Source organism: Vicugna pacos, chromosome 8 (genome assembly GCF_048564905.1).
Source record: "Vicugna pacos chromosome 8, VicPac4, whole genome shotgun sequence".
Taxonomy (NCBI): domain Eukaryota; kingdom Metazoa; phylum Chordata; class Mammalia; order Artiodactyla; family Camelidae; genus Vicugna; species Vicugna pacos.
The window spans coordinates 76,702,650-76,715,238 of NC_132994.1; the positions used below are offsets into that span (position 1 = coordinate 76,702,650).

A 12,589-nucleotide genomic window follows, 5' to 3' on the forward strand; every position below is an offset into this window, starting at 1 on the left:
ACTTCGTAACTCATTAAAAAAAATGCAGCCGCTAAAAAGAACCAGTAACAATGCCACAAATATAAATGACATTTTAAATGGAAATTAACTATGTTTTCCAAGACAACAACAAAAACAGGCAGACATAGTCTGTGGTTACCTGGGGAAAGAGGGTGGGAAGGAATAAATCTGGGAGTTTGAAATTTGCAAAGGCTAACCGCTATAAGTAAAAATAGATTAAAAAAACCAAGTTTTTTTGTATAGCACAGGGAACAATATTCAATATCTTGTAACAACCTTCAATGAAAAAGAACATGAAAATGAATACAGATATGGACATGCAAGGCTGGGACACTGTGCTGTGCACCAGAAATTGACACATTGTAACTGACTGTACTTCAATTAAAACAAATTTTTAAAAAGGCTTTGGTGAGGTGAGGGCATCGTTCTCATTTGAGGACTCTCCTCTTGGCTTGTTGAGACAGCTGGATTCTGTCACCTGCCTCTGGCTGAGTCTGTGACAATGCTACTGAGAGCATCTGGGACAGGAGGGCCCGGAAAGCCCCCGGGGTCTGGGACCTCCCTTTGGGAACCACTTGACCACAGCTGGGTGCTGCCCCTTCGGAAGTTCTCTGTCACTCCCAGACGACAGGTCACAAGTTCACACCTGGGATCTGCTGGAGAGAATTATTCTAGCATCAGAAAAAGGTCTTGTTCCCCCTTAAAATTAAAACAAGGAACAGAGACCGTCAAGGAAACCTCAGCAGATCGAGGCTGCCCAGGTCGCTGGCAATGCAAGGTCGCGTGATGCAGGAAACCTGCTTAAATCCTGTCTGCAGGGTGCCGTCCCTCATCCCTCTCCTTCCTTTTATATAATGACGTGATCTCCAAAAATAAAAGCTTTTTAGGCACCTCTCGGTTTTACAAAACTGATGCGTCCATTGGCAAGAAGAGCTGGGGAGCTGGTTGTGAGGACACAGTGCGGTGGTGTCTCCTGGGGGGGGGAGTCCACCCCAGCTCAGCCCGGAGGCGGGGACCCGAGCTCATGCGGCCTGTTTCCAGGGCCACACCCCCTCCCGGGCGCCCTCTCGTCCCCTATTCTCTTCCTGCAGCTCTCCCTCGGACATCCTGCTCAGACGAAGCCCGCTCACACTGAAGGTGTTCCAGCAAGACCGGCTCTAGTTTTGGACTTTCTAGGGTCTGAGAGCAAAACGGCACGTGGTAGATGATTTTTCCCGAGAGAAAAGGAGAAAACTGTGTGTTTGGTCACGTGGGCAACATGCCTCCTGCTGACGCCAGAGCTCAGAGCTCAGTTAAACGTTCCGTAGGTGCTCTGTAAACACACACTGATTCCAAACACGTAGAACCAAATAAAGGGTGGAAACTCAGTATTTTACATGGATTGTATGCAGAAATGACAGTATGCTGGCTATAGTGGGCTAAATAAAATCTATCACTAACGAAAAAAAAGGGGGCAGCTCTCCTGGGACCCTGACATCCTTGTGCTCTTCTGAATTTGCGCTTCTGAAGGTCACTAACCATCACATCTGAGAACGCTGCCATGGGACAACCGAGACGGTTTTTACTGATGGAAAACTCTATCTACGATAGAAGAGTTCATTGGATTCAGAGACCCCACTCGCTTTGCCTACTGTGATGAAAATGCCAAGAACGTGCATTACCACCACCGCCGGCTGGACAGTCGGTTTCGGAGACCGAAGCCCCTGGTGTCAGAAGGTGCTAACAAGTACTGGGGTGGAGCCCAAGGGCAGTGTCTCCTACTCACTTGAGGATGAGGGCCATGGTCTCCTTCCTGTCCTTCCCCTGGAACGGCAGAGACCCCGTGAGCATCTCGAACTGCAGAACAACACAGAACAACAAAGAGCAAGTGTTCAGACCAACCTCCATTCATGCCTCCATTCAAATCCCGGCCAGTTGAGTGCAGGTACTGGCCTGTGTGCTTGCTATGCATCTGAACAGAACGGCTCTGTGGACCTCGAAGGTCAGCGGGGAGGTGGGCAGACGACAGACACAGTCAACAACTCCACTCTGCAGCACTGAGGAGGCGCTCAGCGCTCTGGAGAGATGAAATGCAGAGGGAAACAGCCACAGGGAGGGATGGGCAGAACACGACCACACACCTTCCGTGCGGCTGATGGAGGACCCGGTCCTTCTCTGCTGGGTGCTGTGGAGGGGCTGAGCGAGGACGAGGAGGAGGAAGAGGACCACTAACTGGTACTAAACGCTCACTACTACGCATCAGCCCAGGGCGGGTGCAGACTGCTCACCGGGTCGCTGGCCCCTGACTGCAGTCTGCTAATCACACCTGGTAAAAACAATACGGCACCAGGGACGTCGCCAATGCCCGCCGCCGCACACCGACAGTACTAGGTGGACACCTGCGAGGACGGAGGTTGTGAGAAAGACAGGAATTGGGGGGCAGGCCTGCCAGAGCACGGATTTCTTTCTCGAACGGACAGCCCTGGTTTTGGGGGCCCTGGAAGGAACCGCTGGGCATCGCAGGGTCAACGTGCACTTCTGACCTTCTGGCGAGAGGAGCTAGGGAGCAGCCACAGCAAATCTTTTTCTTGAAAAGAAGACACTGAATCCAAGTGCAATGTGCTAAAGCATCGATCCTGCCCAGTGTCTATATGTCAGTTTAAATGTTAAGCAGCAGCCTCAGGGCGGGTGTCTACCCGGTCTTTCCAAATTTACCCTCGTCTTGATGTCACTGCATGTGTCTCTGACCCTTTAACATCCATCCTCCGATATGCTTTTCCTCTGCATCACGAAAACCTTGGGAAATACTTCAAGGTACAAAGACCACAATCACCACTCATAACCCTGCTATCCAAGACAGGTCAATTAGCGTCTGTTAATTCCTTCTAGCACTTTCTTCAAGCTGTTTTTTTAAACATAAAGTTTTGTAGACTAACTTTGTAGAACAGCCCTTAATACTTACTATCAAATCTCCCGAGTATTACTCTATAGGCGGATACGCCAAGGTAGAATCGTTTATTATTGGACACTTAGGATGTGTTCAATTTTCTGCTATTGTCAGTCACACTGAAATGTGCATAAAAGTCTTTCTAAGATTTCCAGTTATCCTGCTGACAGTCTACCAGGAGTGAGACTTTCTCAAAGAGATGAATGTATTTAAGGCTTTATTAGGGTTGTTGGTCTATTTTCTGAAAGCAAATTTTAGAAGAAATGTAAAAGTTGCTGCCTGTCCAGATGTTTGAAGCCACTGGACCCCATGAGCATTTGTGTCCCTCCTGTGCACACCCCGAAAGTGAAGGCCCGCAGAGCGGACGGGCTGCAGCAGCCAATAAACACATGGCAAACCCGAGAGCAAGAACGTCCAGAAGAGAATCTAAAAGCAGACAAACATCACTAAACTGAAAGGCGGGGCTGCTCTGACTGCCAGGTGAGCTATTCACTGACAAAACGGGACGGAAGTTTGCGAGTTGATCATACAAATTAAAAGTATCTCTTAAAATAGAATCATACTAACAAAGAAAAGTCTCTTCCTACTCTCGTCCTGCTTTCCTGAGTCAGCTATTAATGAAATTTCATGTAATTGCAAAACCTTTCTGGCACAAAACAAGAAAGCTGTTTCTTGACTCTCGCTGTTTAATCTTTGCTACAAAGATGGTGCCCACCCGCCACCGGTATGTCGTCTATTTATCACGAATCAGCTGAGGTCCTGCATCCATTTGTTGAGTGATTACTTTGTAGCTTTGAGACTGACTCTCTAACTATCAGCATCCAAGCCCTTTGTGTTTCTCTCCACGTCCCCTCCTTCCTCCAATGGTTCCTTCCTAGGAAGCTAACTCCACGGTGGGAGCTCTCTCCGCACTTACTAACATCCAACACACTGACACACGTGGGCATCCAATAAATGTTTCTTGATGATGAAGAGGGTGGTGACGAAGGTGTTATTTCCCAGATGTGGAGGAAGGAGGGCTTTTCAGGGTTGCTGATCCGAGTAAAGCTGCTCAGGAATTTCTCAGTATTTCAGTGTCTCGTTAAATCAGAATATTACTTATACAATGGAATACTACTCAGTCATAAAAAAGAACTGAATTTTGCCACCTGCAGCAACATGGATTGACTTGGAGGGCATTATGCTAAGGGGAAATAAGTCAGACAGAGAAAGACAAATACTGTATGATATTACTTGTATGTGAAATCTAAAAAAATACAACAACCTAGTGAATGTAACACAAAAGAAGCAGGCTCACAGACATAAGAAACAAACTAGTGGTCGCCGGGGGGTGGGGGGAGACAGCACTGGGGGATTAAGAGGTGCAAACTATTCTGTGTAAATTAAGCGGCAAGGAGGTTTTGTACAACACAGGGATGAAACAATATTATATAATAACTATAAATGGAGTCTAACCTTTAAAAACTGTGAATCACTATAGTTACACCTGTACCTTACACAGTACTGTACAGTAACTATATTTCAACTTAAAAAAAAGAAAAAATACATCAGAATACTCCTGATGAGTGTCCCCAGGGCATTACACACAGGAAGAGTTCTGCTCTGGTGCTGCAGACAGACCCGAGTCTCCAGGGCAAACTGATAAGAGCCAGGGTTTGCTCGGGGCCCCACCCTGGAGCAGATGTGTACAGATTATTACAAGACTTTGAACGTACTTCCCTGTGCCATAAATAGGACCTTGTTTATCTATTTTATATAGTAGTTTGTATCTAATATGCAATGATTTTGACCAGAAAAAAAACTGTAAAGCCTGTTTTGTGTTGACAGGACAGATTTTATGTCCGTTGTCTCAATACAGACAGAAACAGACAGGGAGGACACCCCATTCCTGCTCCCCTTTCCCCTGGAAACCTTACGAATCTAACTCAGCTCTGACATGTGTGCATTTTTCTCTGTCATGCTGGCCGCTAAGATAGCCTCTCTCCGGGCTCAGGCTGGCCTCCTGCTCCTTTAAACACCAGTTGCACCGAGAGAACTGTGGCGTTTTGTGACTTCAGAGCATCAGAAAAAACGTTCCCTGGAAAACCGCCATGTGGTCACTCGTGAGCTTACAGCTCTGAGGGCTTCGTGAGTGCAGAGATGGGGTCCAGGGACAGAAGGAAGCCTGGGGTCCCCTTAGGGAGCCCCCTCGCCCTCCAGAGGAACGTGCTTCTCAGGGGAGTGGAGGCTTAAGGCTAAACCTGGACTTGCTCCTGCAAAGGCAGAATTCTAACCTTGGCCCTGGAACCCGCAGTCAGGAAGGCAACATCAAACCTCCTGGTAAAATCTGCAACGAGGGCAGGGGGCCACCACAACCACCCCCCCTCCACACCCTCCAGACTGGGTGACAAGGGACACCGTACATTTGGGACTGGAGCAGAGCCATCTGTGCAAAAGTGACCTCGCAGAGCGAGAAGCTAACCTCAGCGTCTCGTAACATCTAAAGAGAGCTGTCATCAGAAGGGAAGCAGGGTGGGGGGCCCGAGGGGGCTCAGCTCCGGGGTCTCCTGTGTAGAGACGTCCGAACAACCACGACACCGGCAGCGTCACCAGCACTCCTGCAGCTGACATTCATGTCACAGCCCGTGTCACTCACGCCAGCAAAAGACTGTCGCTCGCCATCCACCTCCACAAGGAAGATATTAGGAGCCACTGCAGTCGCTGACCCTCCGCACGCCCTGAAAGGCGTGCAGGACGCAGCGCAGCACTGAGGCGCTCTGTGCTCGGGGAAAACCGGCAGAACAGACCTTCCGACAGGTGCTTTCAGGAGAAGGTTTTATGACCCCATTCTTGCATCTCCTCATAGCTAGAAAAGCACTAGAATCATTAATGGAGACACCTGCTCCTGGTGACCAGCAGCAGCCGTCTGCCTGACTGTGTGGCCCCCTCCTCGAAACCGCATCTGCACTGCCCTCCCCCAGCTCCGGGGAGCGGGCCTCAGAGCCACCCGAGACGCTGCCTCCCAGGCTGTCGTGCTCATTTTGCCCCAAATAGAACTTCACTCACATCTGACACGTTGTGCGCTTCTTCTCTGCGGACACTCACTTTGCCTGTATCAACTTGCTTAATCTGTTGGGATTCTGTTTTGGGAGCAGTTTTCTCACTCCGATTTGACTTTCCCTGTAGGTGTGTGACAGGGAGAGAATGTGCTGACCCTGGAGATGGGGGCACTGCCAGCATGATGTAACATCTCCGGCTAAGCCTGGGCGCGGGCAGTGTTCTGATGGAAGCCATGGAAGCCACCTCTGGGCTGGTTTGACGTATGTCTGTCCCACGGACAGAGGTCGGCCGTCTGTGACTAATCCAGCACAGCCCACATGGCTGAGCCCATGGGGCCAGACCAGGACCTAGAGACCAAGGGACCAATGCCTGCGAGTATCAGTCTCAGGTCACCCAGGTGACAGACACCCTGCCCGTGGGCGCAGGACATGGCCCAGAGGCCCCACGGCCCCGGCACAAGGCCTGTGTGCTGGACCAGAGGCTTGGAAGGCACACAGTGGTGCCCAGTGCTGGCGAGCGACCCCCATCAAGTCCACCTAAACTCTGGGCGCCTCAGTCTCCTCGCCCGTGAAATACCCAAGGTGGAGGGGGTTGGACAGCCTGGAAATGCCACGATCTCACTCCTAACCGATGTCAGACTCCGCAGCATCAGAAGTCTGGTCCGTGCCGAGGGCATGGCGAGCGTGGAGGGGCCACGGGCACAGTGCCGGTGGGGAGGACGGCAGAGCGACGGGGAGGGAGGGATGGACGGCGGAGAGGCAGGGCCATCTGGGGACGGGGTGCGGCAGTGACGCCATTTCCATGATGATGTGGAATGCCCTGGTCTAGACAGCATTTGTCACTTGCTCTCTGGATCGTGAACCCACGATCCAAAGAAAATTCAAGTTTCTAGATATCAATGTAAAAATGTTTAACTAATTCCACGGGTGTCTGGGCTCATGGTGGTTTTGGCGACTGTGTGGAGGGACTCTGTGTTTGAAAGAAGAAGAACATCCTTAATGTGGAAATGGCTGCGTCCCTTAAAATCCTCACCCTAAGCCCTAAGAGCTTTAAGTATAAGAAAAGTTTGACTCAGCACCTTGGCATCCTTATTTGAATCCCAGCTGTTTCCTGACAGTGGGAGTTCCGGGAGGACCGAGGAGGGAGTTTCCAGGGGTTCTGGTCAGGGGTGGGGGGCCTCTCCCACTCCCGAGTCACACAGTGGGCACTGTCACCCCGGGGTCTCCCGACCACAGGCCCGTGGTGCCGTACCATGAGCACGCCGAAGGACCACCAGTCCGCGCTTTGCGTGTGGCCCCGCCGGTTCACCACCTCGGGCGCCATGTACTCAATGGTCCCGCAGAACGAGTACGCTCTCTTGTCATGGTCGATGGCCTCCTTACTCAGCCCAAAATCTAAAGGCAAACACAGCACACGACACATCAGTCTCCACGTGGTGCTCAGACTCCCGCCTGCCCGGCCAGCCCTCCCCCGGCTGCCATCTGGGTTAAGCAGACCCTCCTGGGGCCGCGCTGCCTGCACAGCCTGCACCAAACCCGGCCCTTCCCCAGAGGAACCTGCACATTCAGGAGATCCCCAGAGGGGACCAGGACACCGCACCTCTGAGTGATCGACACGAGTTACCCCGAGCCCGTTTCCAGTGGGCACAGCGGCGACGCGGGGCCCTGATGCTGCCGGGCACGGCCCCGCCGGAGAGAAGCCTGCCAGGCTTCTCTGATGGGCACAGAGGAAGGCGCTTGTTCCAGAGCAAAGGTCGGGAAAGAGGTTTTGGGCAGAACACTACTTGGGAAGGTGGTCGCTGGCTGGTGAGGCACGAAGGGGAAGACAGACAAGTCATTTGCTGTGGGACACCCTCCCCCCGACCTCCTCCAGGGATGGTCAGACGATGCCACCTTCCTCCAATGCTCGTCCAACTGCTAGTGGGTAAAGGGCGCAGCGGCCACGACAGTTCTAAGATGACAGTCCCCCTCCAGTTTCATCGTCTGTGAAGTCAAGGGTGACATCACTTCCCCTGGGCCACAGGAGGAGGACGTGGGCTCACAGCTCCGAGGGAGCACCCCACACCCGCCGTGGTCTGCTCAGCCCTGCCCAGGTGACAGGCGCTGCACCTCAGCGTCCCGGGGCGTGGTCTGTGACTTGTGCCGGGCCAAAGTGACAAATGATTACAAATGACTCACGTGGGGTCACTGACCAATGGCAGAGGCCGTGACTATGAAATCAGAGAAAGTTAAAGCCTGCAATGCTGCAGGTAAACGTGTGTGCTTGCTCACGCGTGTTCCAGCTGCCGCTGCACACGTGAACTTCTGCAACACGTGCCCCATCCCTCACACGGCAGGGAACACCTGTCCAGTGTACGCAGGACCTTAAATCTCCACCAAGTGCCACACGGGCACTTCCGAACAGCCCTGACCAGCTGTAGGAGTTAAGTTTAATTTCTCAGCTAGTTAGGGGTTAACTTCTTCTGCTGCTCGGTGTGGGGGGCACGGAAGGCGCCAAGAACAGGTCGAACTGGACTCAGTGTTGGGGGGCTGCTCCCACCAGCTGACCTGCAGGTGCCAGGAGGGCAGGGTCTGAAAGACCTGTCAAGAGTGCCACGCTCTCGTGCCCAAGTCATGAGAAACTTTAAGTCTAATTGTTCAACATGAACAAGCATTAAAAAATATTTAATGGGCAGTTATTTTCAGCTCTCTGTGCTCTCTGCTGGGTACTGGGCGTCCAGCAAGAGCAGGGGGAACGGGCCCCGGGGGCGAAGCAGTGCAGACAAGTAACTGGGCGGCAGGGAGACCGTGTGGGGCCTTAGAGCAAGGACAGAATGGGATGGACCAAATGCCCCCGACCAGAGCAGGGACCGGCCTCAGTGGAAGTGAGGAGGGAGCGTCAGCTCGGGGACGGCCAGCTGGTGGACACGGGGAGCAAGTGTGTGTGGAGATGAGGCCAGGACCAGCTCAGCGGGGTGGCCAGCCCAACAGCTCCCAGAGACATCCATGCCCCAAATCCCAGGACCTGTGAATTGATCACCATACCTGGCAAAAAAGACCCCACAGGTGTGACTAGGTCAGAATCTTGAGATGGGAGTCACCCCGGGTCACCAGGATGAAGGACAATAAAACCCAGGCTCTTAAATGGATCTGGGGCAGGGGCCATAGTCAGAGAGAGACCAGGGTGCTGTCCTGCAGCTCTGAAGACAAAGGACAGGGCTGGGAGGCAAGGGCAGTGGGCGGCTGGAGGGCGACTGACAATCCCTGGAGTCTCCACCAAGGAGCTCAGCCCCTCTGATTTCTGCCCCGCTGGCCCGGTTTTGGACTCGTGGCCACCAGAACTGCAAGAGGACGAGCTTGCTCTGGTTTATGCCACCAAGGCTGGTACCTGCTGGCAGCAGGAAGGGGAAGCTAGTCCAAGTGGGTGTCATGGAACGAGGTGGGCCACTCAGTCTGACCAAACCTGGGGCCACTCAGTCTGACCAAACCTGGGGCTGACCGGAGGGCCTTGGCGTTTCAGTGGGGAGATCGCCCTGCAGGCGCACTAAGATGGGGCTATGCATGGAGGTTCCTGAATTGAACATACTAGAAGGGTCTTAGGTCAGAGGAGCGAAGGAAGGAGGGACAGATGGGCTCGGTGCTGGGAGGACACACACTGACAGGCCTGAGCCACAGCCACGGAGAAGGCGGCCCCGGCAGACGTGCGCCTGCACGTGCTGCTGCGACCAGAGGGCTTTGGCTGTGGGGGGCTCCCCGATGCAGCAGGGCTGGGATGAAGGCGGGGGGCTTTTACAAACCTGTGATCTTAATGTGTCCCTCTTCGTCCAGCAGGATGCTGAAAGAAAGGGGAAGAAAACAGATGCTTTAAGGGAGATGTGCATGCTGAAGGGCACGTGGACCCCGGGCAGTGGTCTCCATGCCGGGGCCTGCCAATCGCAGACGGGGCTCTCAGGTCACTGCTTTCCTGGGTCAGGGGCGCCCCAGACCCATAGTATGTGGGACACAGAGTGGCACCCTGTGTCCCTGTGCCTGGTTCACCTGCAAACTCTGGGGCTTCATGAGCCCATGGGGAGAGTCTGGGGACCTTCCAGCCTGTCTATCCTGTGTGAGGAACAGGACTGAGAGGGTCCAGGACCGCCCTGGCCTGTGGACTCAGAGCCTCTCAGAGGAGATTTTTCTGAACCCAGGCAGGCCCCTGATGGCCAGATCTCATCCCCTTCTCCCCATATCTCCCCATGAGCCCCCCTCCCGGCTCTGCGGGAGATCGTGACACCTCAGACCTCAGCATCAGGGAGCCATGCTGTAAGATCTGGTCCCACTGGGTCCCCGCCTCGTCCCCTGGTCCAAGCCCTCACCACACCAGCATCTGACATCTGGACGTCCCACAGGGGGCACTGGTCCTGCTCTCCCCAGCCCTCTGGAGTTAGGGGGAGGGCGGAGGGACAGTCTTTACAGAAGGCTCCGGCTGTCAGCCCGTGGGTCCCCAGGGCCCTCCCTGCTTCTTTCTTTGCTGCAATGAAACCCTGATCCACCAACTCCTAGGAGGTCCCAGCCCAGCTCTAAACAGACCAGGAAGTGGGCTTCGAGGATTCATAGGTGGTCCCTTAAAAACATCTGCGAAAGGACGGAAGTTCTGACACAGGCCACCACACGATGGACCTCGTGGACACCATGCCGAGTGCAAGAGGTCCGTCACAGAAGGACAAATACTGTGTGACCCCACTTACAGGAGGCTCTAGAGCAGCGAAATCCAGACACAGGAAGTAGAAGGGAGGATGCCAGGGACGGGAGAGAGGGCTGGGAGTTGGGATGGACGGTGGTGATGTCTGCACAGCAGTGTGAATGCTCGTGACACTACGAAACTGTGCACTTAAAAAGGGTGCAGGTGGGGAGGGTAGAGCTCAGTGGTGGAGTGTGTGCTTAGCATGCACAAGGTCCTGGGTTCAATCCCCAGCTCCTCCAGCAAAAAAATAAATAAATAAATAAACCTAATTACCCCCTCCCCTCTCCAACAAACAAACAAACCAAAGGGAAAACAAAAGAAAAAAAATTTTTTTAATGGTAAAGATGGTAAATTTTAGGTTATGTTTACCTTACTGCAATTTAAAACATCTCCCATGGAATTAAAAACAATACACACTATTTCATGGAAATGGAAAGGAAAAAATTACAGCATATAATTAAGTTGACAATTTCTAATGAAAGAAGCAAATTTTTTTCTTCGCTTTTCAGTTATGCTTAATCTTTGCCCAGAAGTGAGCCACTTTCATTTTTTTTGGCGGGAGGAGGGGTAATTAGGTCTGTTTATTTTTTAATTAATTATTGTTACTTTTCTCTAGAGGAGGTACTGGGGATTGAACCCAGGACCTTGTGCACGCTGAGCACACGCTCTACCACTGAGCTGTACCCTCCCCCTCGTAGAGGTGAGCCACTTTCAAAGTGAGTTCCCTCCTAACAAAACCCTCTCTCTTCAGCCCTGCAGTTACGTGTCACTGTTCTTAGCTGTCAAGGTCCCTGTGACTTTAACTGGAGGGGAAGCAGGGTGCTGCCTTCAGGGCTGCCCAGGGCTCATGGCGGCGGGGAGCACGTGGCCAGGCCGGCTTTGGAGTGGGCTCGGCAGGGACGCGCAGGAGAGGGCCTTTCAGGGTTACGGAAACACCCGCTTCTGTGTGCAGCCGGAGACGCGCTACGCCACAGGCGGTCAAGCTGAAGCCAAGCACGAGGAGTGCTCCCCTCTGCTCACAGGCAAAAGCCCTTTGCTTCACAAACGTACACAAGGTTCCTGGATTCTGGCCGAACCCAGCGGTTCCCGACCACGCCTGTCGCATCTTAATGAAATCTGCTTCAGAGAAGAGTGTTTTTCTCAGTTCAGTGCAGGTGACAGTAAAGGACCAGGGGCAAGGGCCGAGAGCCACTTCCTGTGTCCTCGGGCTCCCCCGGCCCAGGGGCAGGTGTGGACCTCAGTCTAGGGGGTGGTATCGGCCTCCTCCTGGGCTGTGAACTAAGTGAGTGGGATGGGCAGGGGCCTCGCCTCAGGGGCCGCAGTCGGGTCGGCCCAACGAGTCTGGAACAGCGCCCACTAGTCCCGCCTTTCCAGGCGCGTGGCTCCGGCTTGCGTGGCAGCTCCACGCAGGAAGCAGCAGGGAAAGCCTGAAACAAGGACCCTGTGATCTGGAGGGGCTTTCAGCTCCTCAGTTTAGAGCAGTGAGCAAACTATCCTAGAAATAACGTCACGGGTGACTATTGCCAAAGATACAGGAATCTTCTTGGAGTTTGGGCTGGCGGTCTGTGCTGCTGTCTTTTAGAAAAACTCAGAAAAGCTCATCTGACTTGTCACCTAGAAATGGGCCAGCTGAAGCAGCTGGAAGGGTTTCCCAAATCTGGAGGCGGAGGAGGGGAAGAGATCGACCCAGAAGACACGAATGAGGGAGGAGGTGGCCGTATCTGGACCATCCCCAGTGGCAGGGTGGGTCTCCCCTAAGGGGGGGGCAGTGGGCTGGACCACGGGGACCTGGGCTGGGCCCTGCTCCCTCCAAGAGTGTGGTGAGGGTCAGGTGAGGATGGGTGGGGACCATCCTGCACAAACCTGTGTCTGGGCACCTTTTCAGAGGCCGGGAGGTAGGCTCTGCAAAGCCTGCTCAGGGTC

At 53.4% G+C, this 12,589-nt stretch overlaps 1 protein-coding gene across 5 annotated transcripts in view; it reads right to left on the reverse strand.

Moving 5' to 3' along the window:
* Positions 1-12,589, reverse strand: part of RPS6KA2 (ribosomal protein S6 kinase A2) — a 324,439-nt gene that overhangs the window by 47,484 nt on the left and 264,366 nt on the right. For all 5 annotated transcript variants that reach the window (XM_072966197.1, XM_072966193.1, XM_072966196.1 and 2 more), the window contains 3 exons: positions 9,741-9,778; positions 7,217-7,359; positions 1,766-1,836 (listed from right to left, as the gene is read on the reverse strand). In XM_072966197.1, coding sequence (XP_072822298.1) covers positions 1,766-1,836; positions 7,217-7,359; positions 9,741-9,778 — 252 coding nt within the window. The remainder of the gene's footprint in view (positions 1-1,765; positions 1,837-7,216; positions 7,360-9,740; positions 9,779-12,589) is intronic.